At 34.6% G+C, this 17,840-nt stretch overlaps 1 protein-coding gene across 1 annotated transcript; it reads right to left on the reverse strand.

The window, feature by feature from the left end:
* Nucleotides 1-4,535: 4,535 nt before the first annotated feature.
* On the reverse strand, nt 4,536-17,243 carry LOC114300839 (phenylacetaldehyde reductase). Its single transcript, XM_028245728.2, has 6 exons — nt 16,955-17,243; nt 14,582-14,751; nt 12,739-12,930; nt 7,121-7,283; nt 6,846-7,032; nt 4,536-5,709 (listed from the first exon to the last, which is right to left on the reverse strand). Exons 1-6 carry the CDS (start codon nt 17,070-17,072, stop codon nt 5,565-5,567), a joined length of 975 nt encoding a protein of 324 aa, XP_028101529.2. The 5' UTR covers nt 17,073-17,243; the 3' UTR covers nt 4,536-5,564.
* Between the last annotated feature and the right edge of the window lie 597 nt (nt 17,244-17,840).

A 17,840-nucleotide genomic window follows, 5' to 3' on the forward strand; every position in this document is an offset into this window, starting at 1 on the left:
AATGATGCATTCCGAGACTCAATAATAGTATTTACATGCATTTCGGAATGTTCTGATTTATGAATCAAAAACCGATATGTACTACTATTCTTGGCATAACCAATGAAAATGCAATCAATGGTCTTAGGACCTATCTTAGTCTTTTTAGGACTAGGAATAGCCACTTTAGCCAAACACCCCCACACTTTTAAGTATTTGTAAGATAGTACTCTTCCATGCCACAATTCATAAGGTGTTTGATTCACTTTCTTTCGGGGTATTTTATTTAAAATATAATTAGCAGAAAGTATTGCTTCCCCCCACAAGTTCTGAGGTAATCCAGAACTGATTAACATGGCATTCATCATTTTTTTTAAAGTCCTATTTTTTCTTTCAGCAATTCCATTTTGCTGAGGTGAGTAAGGAGCTGTGGTTTGATGAATTATTCCATATTCTTTACAAAATTCACCAAAAGGTGATTCATATTCACCACCTCTATCACTTCTAAGTTTCTTGATTTTCTTACCAAGTTTATTTTCAACTTCATTCTTATATTGAATGAAAGTTTCCAAAGCTTCATCCTTGGTTCGAATTAAATAAATATAACTATATCTAGTATAGTCATCTCTAAAAGTGATTACATACTTTTTTCCACCTCTGGTTTGAATTGATTTAAAATCACAAATGTCACTATGAATTAATTCAAGTGGTTCCATACTTCTTTCAATTGAATGAAAAGGAGTTTTAGATAATTTTGCCTCAACACAAATTTCACATTTATGATTTGAATCAATGTCAAATTTAGGTAAACATTCCATATTAATTAATCTACGCAAAGATCCATAATTAACATGTCCTAATCTACCATGTCATAAATTTGAAGACTCAAGCAAGTAAGAAGAAGATGTAGTATTATTAATAACTGAGGGTACAACGGTCATTACATTTAACTTGAAGAGGCCATCAGACATGTAACCGTTTCCTACATACATCCCATTTTTGGTAAGTACAAATTTGTCACTTTCAAAAACTAGCCTAAACCCATTCTTACTCAACAAAGATCCGGAAACTAAATTCTTGCGAATGTCCGGTACATGCAGTACATTGTTGAGAGTGAGTTCCTTTCCAGATGTCATCTTGAGTACAATCTTTCCTTGTCCTTCAACTTTGGAAGTTGAGGAGTTGCCCATAAACAGTTGTTCACCATTGTCCACTATAGAATAAGATGTGAACATCTTTTTGTCGGCACAAATATGGTGAGTAGCACCAGTGTCCACCCAGCATTCTTTAGGATTTCCGACAAGATTTGTCTCGGAAACAACTGCAGAAAGATTGATATTATCTATACCATTGGAAATATTATCCACTTCAGTCATGTGGGCTTGAGCAAGCTTCTTACTTGTTCTTCTTTTGCTTTTGCCTTTGCTACGACAATCTTTGGCCCGATGTCCCTCTTTGTCACAAATGTAACATTTTTCATTAAACTTGTACTTTTTATTATCCCCCCCTTTAGAGTCTTGTGATGAACTTTCTCCAGAAGACTTTCGTTTCTTGGTTTTTGAAGCATGTTCCACCACATTTGCCTTAGACTCCATAGGATGCTTACCAGCCTGCTTTTCAGAATTGCGGTTGTCCTCCTCAATTCTCAAACGCACAATTAATTCGTCCATAGAAATTTCTTTGTGCTTGTGTCTGAGGTAGTTCTTGAATTCCTTCCAGCCTTTTAGTAATTTTTCAATTAAGGTTGCAACTTGGAAGGATTCACTGAGAGACATACCTTCTGCGTGAATGTCATGCAGAATGAGTTGGAAATCTTGAGCTTGGCTGATCACAGTTTTTGAATCAACCATTACAAAATCTAAGAATCTACCAACCACAAATTTCTTGGAGCCGGCATCTTCCGTTTTGTACTTTTTCTCCAACGATTCCCAAAGCTCCTTTGCTGTCTTGATCGGACTGTAGACGTTGTACAATGTGTTGTCAAGTCCGTTCAAGACGTAATTCCGGCAAAGGAAATCGGCATGTTTCCAAGCATCAACCGTAGCAACCACTTGTCGGTCAGTTTCATCCTCTTTCAGGATAGGAGCATCTTCACGGAGAAAACGAGCCAGGTTCAGAGTTGTAAGATAGAACAACATTTTCTGTTGTCATCTTTTAAAATCAGTTCCTGAGAACTTCTCTGGCTTCTCTCCATGATTTATTGGTACTGTCATCACAGGAGGGGGGGTTGGTGCAATCGCAGCCACCACAGTAGTACTTGTTTGGGCATTAGTTTTAGTAGCCATCAAGTCTAATATATAAACAAAATTATAATTAAAATTTTACACTACACAGAAAATTAAACCAAATTCACAGAATTAAATTCTGTAAAAATAAAAGAAACAAGAATGTAACTTTTATTTTCCAATTAATTTGAAAATAAAATAAAATTTTATTTAACCAAATTAATTCCACACAAGAAATTAAATTCTGTAAAAATAAAAGAAATAAAAAACTATAACTTTTATTTTTCAATTAATTTGAAAATAAAATAAAATTTTATTTAACCAAATTAATTTCACACAGAAACTTAAATTTCTTGTAACACTCCAATAATTAAAATACTGAAACAGAATTTTAATTAATGAAAATTCAGAAAATAAATTCTAAAAACCAAAATTAATTTTCTGACAAAATTTCACAAAAATATATTCTGAATTGTTAATGACACCAGTATCGTACTACTAGTTGTCAAAGAAAAGGGACAGTATATTACTACTATCTATCAAATAGCATATAATCACTATTTGTTTTTCCAACTAGAATATTGTTTTGTAAATCCAAAGAAAATAATTTTCTTCCGAAAATATTTACGAAGAATGAAAAAAAAAAAAACAAACGAAAAATTCTGTAAACAGAATAATTCGAATCTGTCTTAAGATTGTTGGAACAATCTTCTGTGTAAATAAAATAACTTGAAATAAATTCAAACAAAATAAATAAATAACATACCAGATTTATTTATCGAACCGAAATAAAATTAAGACCAAGTCGAGTGTGTGACACTCTGTCTTTAAGACAGATTCGCCGCGCTATGGTGTTTACGGTTGAGTGGCGTCTATCTCCCAGGATACAATGATCTTTAATCAACTTGTAGTAGCACTCCAAAATAAATTGTTCGGCGAACCAAACCTGTGTTCTTACTCTCTGAATATTTATTCTAAAATCTAAAATGAAGAATAATGCACTAAAAATAATTTGGACAGCAAAAAAGACAATTTTATGAGACTGTTTTTCATCCCCAAGACTGTTGGTAAACCCATGTATTTATAGGCAACATCACACTCCCGAACAGGTGCAATTACATATAGTGAACAGGTGCAACAGATACTGTTTTGAATATTATACAGATCTGGACAAATTTGAAGAAAAACTGCCCGTACCACATGAAACAGTTTTCTTTCTTCCAAACAAATTTGAAAAAGCGGCCCTGCTGGAGACCCCCAGCAGGGAAGGACCCCCAGCACCCCCACCTCCACGTGGGGGGCTGGCAATGGATGAAAACCAAAAAAAAAAAAAATTTTTGGACCAATCAGGAGAGACCCCCAGTACCCCCACTGGGGGTCTCATGCATTTTCCTTTGAAAAAGTAGCCGTTTGGAGAACTATCAAACAAACTGTTTGGAATATACTTTATTTAAACTATTAGAATAGTTTAATCAAAGTCAAAAGTGAAAAACCTGTTTGGACTTTATTTTATAAACTATTTTGAATATATATATATATATATATATAAAACAAATTAAATAGTTTAATAAATAAAGAAAGATGTACAAATTTAAGGAGACTACTTAGGAACCCAAAAATTAAATTTAGAATTTAAATTAAATTTCCACAATAATTTTTTATTAAAAAATTCAAATGAATTTTATCTAAAAAATTAATGTTAAATCCGAAAACGACGTCAACTTCTCATTCACTCATAAATGGTTTTGACGTTCCGTCTTCACCATGTGACTTGCCACGCGGCAAGAAACACGTCACCTCTTCGGACCCACTCCAAAAGACGTTCGGGGCCCACTCAAAATTGAACTAAAAAAAAATATGCCTATATTAAATTATTTTTCCAACAATATGAACTATGGATGACACGTTTGGTACCACACAAACATTTGGTTTGCTCAACCGAAACAGTACTTCTAGTGTTGCTGCGTGACAATGTGGCAATGTGTTGTTTTTACGGCAAGTATGGTAATATAGTGGTTTGTATTCTGTTTTGCGTGAATGGTGTGGTCATGAAATGTGCTACTATATGACGTGTCAATATGTCCGTTTAGGTGAATGGTGAGGGCTAACCATAGTTGTTTTTTGTGTGGTCAGGCTGGTCATTGAGTGGTACTGTGTGCATGCCCATCCATTGTGTGGCACAGAAGATTAGCCCCCTCCATCGTCCTTCCCATAGTGGAAACATAATCACTGGATTCCCATACTTGCCAAACATGTTATCCACAAGAGCAAGCGTAAAAAAGTCACAAAATCCACTTCCAAACACACACAAACGGGATCTTGCGGTGGACATTACCAAAAAAAATGTGACTTCCAAGAATATTAAAAATAAATAAGGATTCCTCAATCCAAAACTCTCTCGAATGGAATTTTTCAATAATTTTTCCTTTTTCTTTTGGTCTTTTCAACAGAGACAATAAATAAATAAATATTAAAAATGGCAATCCCAAAACAATTGTTCCAATTTAAATGTTACCCAAAAAAGGTTGCTGACCCACAAATATATATAATATAATTAAAGAAAATTCTATGATGTGCATCTTTTTAGGAGTGTTTAAGATATGCACCTTATTATAAAAATATATAATTTTATCACAAAATTTCATAATATCAATCACAAAATCTGTAATCTTGTCACCAATTGACGTAACAAAATATCTAAAATTTTATAGTTAATGTTGTAAAAATTTGTAACTGAGTTACAACATTTTTTGTTATGTCAATTTATAATGAATTTATATATTTTTTATGGGAGATTTATTAGAAAATCATTTTTCAAATGTTTGTATCCCAATTAATCCATAAGATATTATTGTATTCCAATAAGTTCTATTATTTGAACATGTGATCTACCAAATCATAATTCTCATATTTAAAGTAAGATAATGTTTTATAGTAAGATACATACATATATATCCCTAAAAAGGCACACATCAGAACATTTTCCCATAATTTAATACAAGACAGTTCTAAAAGTCATGCCACCCAACCACAACAAAGTATTGCTCACCATCATTTTTTTAAAAATCATTCACAAAGCTACCATGACAAGACATTTTTTAAAAAAAAATTATTGAGAAAGTGAAAATAGTATTAAAACATGAAATTAAAAATACACGAAAATAAGATACACTGGGAGAGAACTCCCCTACTACTGTTACTCACATAACAAACATAAATAAAATCATAAAAGCCAACACACCAAGATTTTATTTTTATTTTATTGTTTCTTTTATTCTAGTTCTATTGACAAGTAAGTATGTCAACACTTTATGCCCACCATCACATGTTTTCCAAAATCTTCCATATAGCTATTATGGATCACATCCCAAAAAATTTCTTCTGTGTCAAGCTTTCAACGATTTCCTTGAGACCCTCCTCGAGGGAAATGAAGTCGATGCCCAATGTTTTTGCTTTTTCCTTGGATACTTGGTGGAATGGAATATATGGTTTGTCATCCTCAACCCTGTAAATGTATTGAAAAAGGTAAGAAAAACAATGATATAACTAATTAGAAATATAATTCATAACAAAAGCCAATTCTAACAGAAAAAAAATTGGCCAAATTGAAATTTCATGTGTGAAACTAATCTTTAGAGACACATTCATCAATCGGAAGTAAAAATGAACGGGAAAAATGATATTTCGAAGGAATATTAGCAAATATTATAGAAATACATTAATGAAACATGACAATAATAAAAAAATAAAAAAAAAATCTAATAATAATAATAAAAATAAAAACTAATGGTAAAGAATGACAATAACCTTATGATTTGGAACAGTTACCTCCTAAAAAACACTACATGCCACATTTTAAAATTCCTAATTTGAATGAAGTTACAGAAAACTCTACAAAGTTTTGGCTAGTCTTGCTAAAACAAACCTATTAGACCTGATAAATCAATTGACTAAGAACCTTAAGTTTACCATTATTTAGTAAACTTGTTTCAACAAATGAAAAGGACAAGTCTTCTAAAAGCAGAAAGAATCAAGCACTTGGTCGAATGTAGTAGTTATAATCAGAGAAGAGAATAACAGCTAATATTAATCAAGTCTTGTTGCCGCTCGTCACATCTTAAAAATCATTGAGACCACCAAAGCATCTTTGGCTTGAATGTCCTCACTTAAAATTATAGAAACCCACAATAACTCTGCTCTCGAGGACTTCTTTCTCATTAAAGCTTCACCACATCTACTATATTATATTTGTCCCATATGAAATGTAAATCACATCATAGCCAATATGGAAAAAGGAATCATGTGAAAACATATTAAAGACTTAGTAGATGTAGATGGAACTGCTAGTATAAAAACAATTGCAACCCAACAAGATGCCAACATAAAAAGCTGGAAAAAGACAAAAGAATAGATATGCCGATTCAGGATGTCCTAATATGCCCATATTTCATGACATGATAAATAGTCTGAATTTAGTTCGTAAAAATATAAAGAACATGGATAACATTTCTAGAAGAAGATTTAGCAATGCTTTTTCTTCTTTTTCTTTTTCTTTTTTGTGAAATAGAGCTTCAATTCCAAAGGCAATTGCTACTTTACAAAGGTACAATTAAAGTCAACAACAAATCACAAAACGCTTACTTTCTTGGAAGTTGAAAAGAAGGGTAAAGCTCATGTAGAATTTTCACAACTTCAGAGTAGTGTGCGATTCTCTCAACCAAACAATATCTTCCACTGGCTGAAGGAATTTCATATGCTTGAATGTGTGCATTTGCAACATCTTTAACATTAATCCATCCATAGGAAACATTTGGATATGTTTGTGAACCTGCACAATAGAAAAGCAATGTAAATGGGAAAAAACATTTCAAAGAACGTAGGATGGTAAGCATTTCAAACATTTAAAAAATACTCACCATTTATTAATTCCAAGATAGCAGCAGAACTTGCATTAAGGGTTGGTTGTAAGAGAGGACCAATAACTATTGATGGGTTTATTACAACCATGTCAATACATTTCTCTTTTGCGAACTTCCAGGCAGCATCCTCTGCTAGAGTTTTTGAAAGATGATACCAAAGCTAGTAGCAAATACAGAAAAAGCCATGGGGGAGCGACGCAAATTATGAACAGCCATACAAACATGTCAATTGGGATTACCATTATTATTATTTAAAATATGGTGAGAAATGCTGGCTAGGTTTAGTACAAGTTACAACTTTTATTAACAAGACTGCAAAAACTGACATGTTTAATGAGTAAAATTATATAGAAACAAAGGTTAGAGGATTTCTTCGATTTCATTGGTGTAGGTCACATGGTCAAGCAAGATATCAAATAAATGGACTATTTAAATTCTTGACAGAAGTGATCTCAATGTTCAAATTTCTAGGTACAACTACAAGCAATGGACCACACAATCAAAAGATAACCTGAGGTTTTAGCATTCTGTATCGTGTCTTAAGTTGTCAATCCCTCTTCATTAAGTCTGCCCATCTGTAAGAAGCCAGTTTGGGCTGTACAAACCATTTACAAATCTTATAAATCCAAATGACTATTTAAGAGTTTTTATTTTTTATTTTTTATTTTTCATATGAGGTGTTATTCCCTAATTAGCCGAACACAGATTAAAATGCTCCAAATTGAGAGATTAAGGCTTTCATGATTGACCCTACATAATAGAAGATCGCCAATCGCCTTATGCACTTCATCCATGACTTTCACGAGGCTATCCTTGCATTTTATGCACCTAATGATGTCAGCACCAGATCTACTTTCTGTGATAATCTTTTAAAGCTTAAAACCTCTTTCCCGAATCCTTGGTGCATGGGTGAAGACTTTAATGAAATTAGGCACATCAGCGAAATAGAAGGATGCTCCAGGAGGGATAGGGAAATGAAACACCTAAATGAGTTCATTGGCAATAGTGAGCTTCATGATTTACCACTACATGGAAGGAAATTCACTTGGTGTAATGCTCAGGAATCAGAGAAATGGAGCAGAATTGATAGAATCTTGCTAAGTCCTGAGTGGCTGATTAATTTCACAATGAAACTATGGGGATTACCCAGGATAATTTCAGACCACTATCCTTAACTAATGATGGAGGATGTCAGAGATTGGGGGCCAAAACCTTTCAGGTTCCTTAATGCTTGGACTCTCCATCCCAATTTTTCTCAGCTTTTTGTCTCCTTCTGGTCAAACACTACCTTTGTTGGTTGGTCTGGTTATATTCTCTTTCAAAAGCTAAAGCATCTTAAGTTGATCTTAAAATCTTGGAATATTGAGGTGTTTGGCAATATTGCTTCCAAAATCAAGTCTTCAGAGGAAGAGCTACATGCACTAGATATCATTGCAGAGGAAAGGGCACTGGTTGCTTCAAAAAAGGCAAGAAGAAGGGTGGTTAGAGGTGAGATGTGGAAACTTTACAGAATGGTAGAGTGGATTTGGCACCAAAAATCCAGATTGAATTGGACTTTCAATGGGGATAAAAACACTAGATTCTTCCATGTTGTTGCAAATACTAGGTAGAGTAGAAATCTGATTAATTCTATTTCAGTTAATGGTGTGTCTTTTGAGGAACCTAGTAGAGTCAGACATCAAGTTTTACACCACTTCAAGACTCTATTCACTAAATCATGGGTTAAGAGACCTACTTTGGCAGGGGTGTTCAACACTATTGAGTTAGATTATGTTTCTCAACATCTGATAGCTGAGTTCAGTGCAGCTGAGGTCTTAGCAGCAATTAAAGATTGTAACAATAACAAAGCTCCAGGCCCTGATGGGTTCAACCTATTGTGTTATCAAAAATTTTGGAAGGTTATGAAGCCGGACATTATGCAATTTTTCAAGGAGTTCCACTCCAACAGTAGGCTCACTTATGGCATTAACAGTACATTTATTACTGTTATTCTCAAGTTGGAAAATCCAATTGTTCTATCTGACTATAGACCTATAAGTCTTGTGGGATCTATTTACAAAATTTTGGCCGAAGTACTATCACACAGATTGAAATCAGTGCTTCCCTCAATCATTGGTGAAACTCAGACAGCATTCATAGGAGGGAGAAATATTCCTGACATGGTGTTTATTGCTAATGAAGTGGTGGACGGTTGGAAGAAGGCCAAAAAGCAAGGGTTGATTCTTAAATTGGATTTTGAGAAAGCTTTTGATTCTGTCAATTGGGAATTCTTATTTTCTTTGATGACCAGTTTTGGCTTTGGGGATAAATGGATCTCTTGGATGAAAGCTTGTGTGTCTACAGGAAGAATCTCCATTCTAGTGAATGGATCACCTACTGAGGAATTCTCAGCCCAAAGAGGTCTTAGGAAGGGTGATCCGCTTTCACCTTTCCTATTCAACATAGTGGCTAAAGGTCTTAACATTCTTCTAGTCAGAGCACTTAACCTTGGTATTCTTAATGGTGTGGTAGTTGGGACTAACAATGTTCTTATCTCATATTTGCAATTTGCCGATGATTCAATTCTCTTTTGTGTAGCTGATTGGGATCAATTGGTATCCGTTAAAAGAGTTCTCAAATGCTTTAAAGTGCTATCTGGTCTAAAAAATAACTACCATAACAGTGTTGTGAGTGGTGTTGGTGTGGCTGATGATTTTATAACTTCTTTTGCTTCTCTTCTTAATTGCAAGGTGCAGGGCCTCCCACTAAAATTTCTGGGGCTGCCTTTAGGTGCAAATCCTGGCAGAAAGTCTACTTGGAAGCCTGTTATTGACAAAATCAAATCTAGATTGTCAGGGTGGGAAAGAAAATTACTGTCCTTTGCTGGTAGATTAACTTTAATCAAGTCCACCCTATCCAGCTTACCTCTCTACTTTTTTTCTCTATTTAAAATGCCTGAAGGAGTGGCTCGAGAAATAGAAAGAATTGAGGCTGCATTCTTATGGGGTGGTAGTGATCTTAAAAGGAAGGTGCATCTAGTGCAATGGGAGGAGGTTACAAAGAGTATTGACCAAGGGGGCTTAGGCATCAAAAGGGTCAGGGATGTCAATGATTGTTTACTTCTCAAATGGTGGTGGAAATTTGGAAACCAAATCAATGCACTCTGGAGAACTGTGTGCAGCAAATATAAAATCAAGGAAACTTGTTGGCATCCTCCAATGAGGCCTTCTTATAAGCATTCTAGAATGTGGAGTGACATTTTATTTATTGGGGCTCTTAACAGGCCTATTTTCAACTTCTTTGTGGACAATTGTGTAATTAAAGTGGGGAATGGTAACAGAATTAGATTTTGGTTTGATAGATGGTGTGGTGCCCTTTGTCTGAAATCTGCTTTTCCTCTTCTTTTTAATATTTCATATGATAAGGAAGGCTCTCTCCATCAATACTTTGCTAGGAAATCAAGTCCAAGTGCTTGGAACCTCCCTCACCGAAGAGAGTTGTACCCATGGGAATTGGCTGAAGAAGAGAGACTGATTGATATTTTATCCTCAGCTCCCTCTCTGTGTTTGGATTCTGAAGACTGTCAGGTCTGGTCTATTGCTTTTGCTGGCCAGTTCTCTGTCTCTGCTCTTTATTCTCACAGTTCTTCTCTTCTAGGCCCTCATCTTAGAATCTGTAAATGTGTTTGGAATTCTATATTGCCCTCTAGAGTTTCATTTTTCTGCTGGCTGGCCTGGAAAAACAGGATTAAATGTTCAGATTTTTTGCTTAAGATTGGCTTTCTTGACAGCAATGCCTCGCCCCTCTGCCACTTTTGCAGCTCTGCGTTGGAATTTGCTACTCATGTCTTGCTCTATTGCCCCTTTTCTTGGTCAATTTGGTCTGCAATAATTGAAGAATGGGGATTCTATTGGTGCATTCCTAAATCAGCTGATGATCTGCTTACTTGGTGGATGAGTGGTAAATTTCAAAAGTTTGAAAGGTCAATTTGGAGAGCCATCCCCTTAATTGTCCTTTGGTCTATTTGGAAGTACAAAAATGAATGTGTGTTTTGTAATGCACAACCCAACTCTTCTGGTCTACCTGAACTCATCAAATTCAGATATGCTCTCTGGCTCAAAGTTTCCATTAAGAATTTCCCCTACACAGTTGATGATCTGGTCTTCAAATGGAGACAGATCAGGGGTAGTGCTTGATACTCTGCTGCCTGCATACTGGTGTAACATCAGTGATTCTGGTTGTATTCTGGGTGTATTCTAGGTGTATTTTGGTTCCTCTACTCACAGAGGTCTTTGGGGCTGTTTAATCTGTTATGCTCTGTGATTGCTGTCTGATTGTTCCATCTTTTGATGATTGCAGATGTTAAATTCTGCTGCCTTCATACTGGTGTTTGATCAGAGGTGTTGCTGGGAGTATTTTGGTTTAGCCTTGTTTTTCTCTGTTTGCTGGTTCCTCACCAACTAGGAGGTTGGAGCTTATTCTAGCTCCAAGCTCCTCTTTATTGATGTTTTCCATTGTACTTTGTACGTGCTTTATCAATAAAGTTTTCTTTGCCGATCAAAAAAAAAAAAAACTAATGAAGCTATCCTTACAGAACTCTGCTAAGACTAAGACAACTTTGCTTATCAATGTGAGTCTTTCTCTTAATGTTCCATAACAAGAAGCAAGATTCTTAGATCACAATGACTCCAACTTATCCGAATCAATTTCACTTTCCCTTCATATTTCCCTTTCAAATCAATAGCTTATAAACCAAGATTGTATGCAATGCATACATTAATGGCTAGAAGTGGTGACAAATAATCGATGAAGTTACTGTGAGGACTGTACCAATTTAAAATTTTAATTACTGTAACAGAGATCCAAAACATCTCAAATAGTTATAATAAAGGTCCATATGAAGTTCTTTTAAATTTGCATGCACCAGTACTGACCCAGTCTAAGATTTGAGAGATAGATTCTCTGAACCCAATAGATGATATTTCTATGTTTATATTATGGCTGCGTTTGGGAACTTGGCTTTTTTTAGTGGCCTTTTGACTTTTTATATTTTTTATGAGGTGAATGTGTTTGGGAATGGGTTTTTTAGTTGAAAAGATAATTGTGAGAGAAAAAAAGTGATTGATTGATGTGTACAGTATGACCCTTTTCTATTGGGATTGAACTTTTGACTTTTTGGTTTATTTTGTGACTTTTTGACTTTTTTTACCCCAAACAGGGCTAATTGCAATTTCACATTACACTAGAAACCGTATTATTCAAAATTGGGAAGGGTTTTGGGGGAAAACATGAATTGCTTTTAGAAGGGTATTTGAGCAACCAAACACTTTCTATTTGGTTCCACCCAACAGATTTAGAGTAACAAGTAACATTATTCTTGAGAGTAACAAGTAACTAAGTTTATGCAAGTAATACTCATTCATGTGTAAATGACAACATCATACTAACATAGTAACTTAAGCATTCATGAAAATAAAATAAAACGTAAAGGAAAGGAAAAAGAAAAAGGTCATCGTCCATTGTTGGTTCTACCGATTGGGGAGCAAGTAGCCTAAGTTTTACTAGTCAAAGATTGAGCCTTCGTATACATGTAAAAGCTGAAAAAGAACATGATTAACAATTGCACAAATACGTACCTTATTTTCCTTGCAGAACTCTGGGTCGGAAAACCAAGTCTCATCAGTTATCTCATTAGGAGTTCGAGGCCTACCAATGCATTCAACGGCAGCTGTAGACGATGTCAAAACCACTCTTTTGACAGTTGGGCTTTTCGCGCATGATCCAAGAACATTTCGTGTTCCTTTTAATGCTGGATCAATCAATTCTTTCTGAAATGGTGACGAAACAATATGAAAATCAATTGAAATAATAATTACATGATATCAACCATTAGTGTTGTGAAGCAAATATAATGAAGCTTTTAATCTACTATCAACAAATAGACAAAAGAATATAAATCATATACTTTAGATTTGTTTCTGTCACCAAGTGAATGAGTCCACTAGCAAAGAGGACTCTAGATAAATTGGAAAGAAAAAGGCCACACTCCCTCAAAGATATTTCTAAAACCAAAGTAGATAATGATGTAAACTTCACTTGGAAAATCAAGACCATCACAATTGAGAATGTCTAGAAACCAAATAGGAGATGGATAACCTACACGGGTAGCCTACCTGCAAAGGGGTTGGACATCGGAATGAACTGTAAACCTAGACATCATGGGTTCGACTCTCGCAAGAGTCTCCTTGGCTTAACCAATACTTGGGGTTTGCAGGTGATTGCAGGTATCCGGGTTTACTCTGCAAAGGTGAGTCCAATGTGGCCCTACCTTGGAACATTCCTTGTCATAAAAATTAATAAAGAAAGAAAAAGTAGGAGATGAATGAAATGACCCATCACTATTTATGACCAAATAAACAAGTATATTAAGGACAATGGTTGCTAAGGCATGCAAATGTGTTGTTGCATCAACGTAAGAAAAATTTATGTGACCTATGTAATGAATGAATTTTTTTATTTATTTTTATTCTTTTAATTTTTTGTATATAACCTGTGCATGGTCGTATCCAACCTGATCGTAAAACCACCATATCGTACTCTGTGTTACGACTGATATCTAAATTGAATCAATTACTTTCCAAATTTTTGAACTATTCTCGGTTAGGACAGTAGGTACTCAAGTTGATTTAGCAATGGATCTGTATAAAGCGGTTCTTATATACTAGTTGCTATCTTCAGATAGGGACGGCTACAAACTGATCTAGTTAGCAGAGAGGACGGGAACCAAAAGTCAGTGTCCAAAAATAAGGCTCGCTTTTCAAATGTGGTTAAAATCAGTACAAACAGAAGCCTACTTCCCAACCTACACATATATTTGACTTATTCTCCCAATTTTATTTATGTCATAGAGCAATGTTTGAGATAAATTTAGCCATTTTTGCTAGTCTGAAGTTTAAAAATAGACTGCATTGCTTTCTAGTAAAGAACCCAATTCATCATGTTAACATACAAAAAAGCAGAAGTGATTTTATTTTATATTTTTGTTACCCAATTGGTCAATGGATTAGAGGAGCTTAGGTTTTGATATTCCCTGTAGGCAACAGTAATTTTTTTTTTTCTCTTTTTTCGTTTTTCCTTTTTCATCTTTCATTTTTTGTGGAGAAAACCAATAGATCTCAGCTAGATTGGTTAGTTGAATAGGTTGAATGAGTTTAGGTTTTGATTTGTCCCTACAGGGATTGGTACCATCTATGGTAGAGAACGAGAAGTACAAGATGTACATTGCGCAATACTAGTTTTTACTCTTCCCTACCATTGTATGAAAGGTCTAATGGAAAGCACAACTCATTACATAATAAAAAATCTTTGAGACCACAACATTTGGTAGTCTATCACTGTATCGTGTTGATGTAAGGTAGTTTAACAAAAAAATAAATAAAATAAAAGAGAAAAAAAAAAAAAACACAATATGAAATGAACCTGTGGATCAGAAGTTGTAAGAAAACATGGAGATGCTGTATGAAAAACACCGTCGCACCCATTAACCATAGAATCAAAGGAACCTTCTTCCAGTAGATTTCCTTTAAACAAGTGAAGTCTCTCCTTAGCTCCGTCAAGTGCAAGTAAGTGTTCCGTCTTCTTCGGATCAGCTGCATTTTATTTCCAAGTATTAAATAAATGTGGAAAAACTGGTAACTCAACTATAATCCATTAAAAGGTGCATTTTCAGGTAGCACAAGACCGAATGACCTACACATGAGATTAAATTGCAAGTCTCGATTCAATCCTCTAAATTCTACTTGAACAAATTTATATCAATTCATACATTTTCATGGGAAATTATAGTGTTGTAAGCTTATAAAGGATCACAAATAGTATACTAATTTTGGATATGGTCATAAATAGTTCCTAAAGTATACTATCTATTTCATTTTGGTTCCCAGTCTTTAATTTGTTTCAATTACAACCCTAAACTTTACACATTGATTACAATGTAGTCCTTTCCTATAAATGCAGAATGTTGATATCATGCTTAAATCAAGCTTTGAATGCACTATATATGCCAAATAACATTGATTGAATAATGGATAGAAGATTATGGTTTAATATATATAATATAGAAAAATTGAGGTTTTAGGGAGATTTTCAGGATTAACTCGGCAAATTAAAAGTGCAATAGTCGGAAGATTTTAGGAATTAACTCAACAAATACGAAATTCAATGGACAAAAAATTAACTTATTGTCGCGACATATGAGAGGACTACGTTTCTCATTATGTATGTATTTCAGTTCTTAAAAGTAACTTTGTTATCCTTTTTAAATTCATGTGTCTATTATTCATTTAGGCAAAAATAATGAAATAAATTCCTCAATGTCTTTTAAGTGCTTAATATAAGGCTAACAGAAAGAAGAGCAATTAAAAGTTCTAACTACAAAACATGGACTTGGGTATGTGTATATAGTGCACTTGTGTGTCTGGGAATTCACATCTCCCTAAGCCCCATACTTATCTAATAGAATCTGCCTCCTAGTAAAGTCATCCAAGTCATTGACCTCAAAAGAGTAACAGAGTTTTCAGTTTCTTGCATATGTGCTGTCCAATTCACTAGATGATGATGTGAGGTCAGATGCAATTCAATTAGAGATAATGTTGGTGCAAAACCCTTGTAACATCCTGGGTTTAGAATGGTCGCTGCTCCTTCCAAATCATGAGATCAAGACAGCTGCAACAAAAATCCTTAGGCGATTTAAGAATTCTGAATTCTAAACTTAAATTCCTTGGGCATCTGTGACCTGAGCTTCTCTCCTAATTTCAGAGGAAGAGTCTGATTTTACTTCATCAGTACTTTATAAAGATGATTTCTTTGAAATCAAGTATGAAAGATTTTTACTACGATCAATCTATCAATTAGGATACAATTGTTAAAACATCCAACTCAAAACCAATTAGCAATGAGTGGAGAAATCCTTACATTATATAAACCAAGCTTGGGTGACTTGGATTGGCGATGTGGGATTAAGTAACACTCCCCCTCATGTGCAGCGCTGGTAGCACATAGAGGTGATTGAGTGGTCCGATTGAACAATGGATCGGATGAGAGAATTAGACTTGGGCAGATACTTGAACCACGAGAGGTGAGAGACTACTCAAACCCAAATCTCGTACCATGTTAAACCATTCAACTCAAAGCCAATTGACAATGAGTGAAGAGGCCCATTAACAGAATCTATGGTGGGTTCTGAAGCTCGATTGGTGATGACACATTTTTTAGAACAAGAAAATTATTAGATGGTACTGGAGTATCATTAAACATTGCTTAGGTGGCACTCCTAGCCAATGGAGAACCACAATGTACACTAAAGTGTGTCATCCCATGTCTCTCAACTACCTAACAGATGTGAGTCACTATATCACACTCGTAAGATTTTCTGCTACACTATGGGTTTGGATCATAACCAAGGTCTAAAAGAATGAAAAAATCAGTGATTCACAACCATTGATGAATGACTATCATGTAAGCAATGTCATACAGTAGTCTTCAGAAATATTCAGTAATTACTTGTGTAGGGATTTACTGTTACAATCGAAAGTGAGGAATGAAAGTGAAATTTTAGTAAAAGTATATAGGGATATTAAGTATAATTTACCCAAAGTTATATAATGCAGCAGCCAAAAATTCCAGTACCAATAAACTGGTACAATCGAAATGAAAGATTGAGATGCATAGAAAGTGTTAGAATGATCTATTTTCAACAAAATGGAGACAACTAAAAGTGACCACTACATGAACAAAAGTTATAACTCAATATTGAAAATAACAGAGAGAGAGAGAGAGAGAGAGAAAACTGACAAGGGTCGCGAACAGAGGCTCGGACAGTGTAACCCCGTTGGAGCAACAACTTAACCAGCCACGAAGCTATGAACCCTGACCCTCCCGTCACGCACACTGTCTTCCCTTGCCCGCTCATTCTCTCTCTCTAGTTCTCTCTCTGTGTCTCTGTCAGAAAGTGACAATTGAAATTGGTTAATGGCTGCAATGCTTCCTCTCTCGGATATTACTTGTGCGCTATTTATATATACATTTTTATTTGCTGATACTATTACTTGTGTTGTATTGTATGTCATTGATTGCGGTTGTGTTAAGACTCGTTTTTGTTTTCTATCTTTTTTTATTTATTTTTTGTTCCATTTCAAGTCTAAAACGGCGCCGGCGGGTTGGCACCATTTTGTGGTTTGTTCAAAAAAAATAAAATTAAGGTCAAGTTTGATATATCCAAAATAATTCATCTTTTTATCTTTTTATCTTTTTCCTATCACATCATCTTTCTATTTTTTTGCACATCTTTTCTTAAAAAGACAAAAAATACACTTATTTAGGTCATCCCAAACAACCCCTAAATAAAGGGTTTTGGTTTTTTATTTTTTTTTAGGAAAATTTACCCATAAGTCCTAGTTTTTGAAACGTTGAACCATTTAGTCCTAAAAGTTTTCTTATGCTCCATTTAGTCCCATTTTTACATCAACATGATGTGAATGATATAAATGATCTGATGTTTCATTCTATAATTTCAAAATTTATTGAAATCTGATGACCATTAGATGTTTTTCATCCTATATTTTCAAACATTATTGAAATTTGATGAACATTAGATGTTTGAAATCCAATGTTTGTAACATGACTCTGATGTTATTAACATTGTATCTGATGTTATTAACATTGTAATGGGACCTTTCAG

This window comes from Camellia sinensis, chromosome 14 (assembly GCF_055761805.1).
Source record: "Camellia sinensis isolate YWXY chromosome 14, ASM5576180v1, whole genome shotgun sequence".
Classification (NCBI taxonomy): domain Eukaryota; kingdom Viridiplantae; phylum Streptophyta; class Magnoliopsida; order Ericales; family Theaceae; genus Camellia; species Camellia sinensis.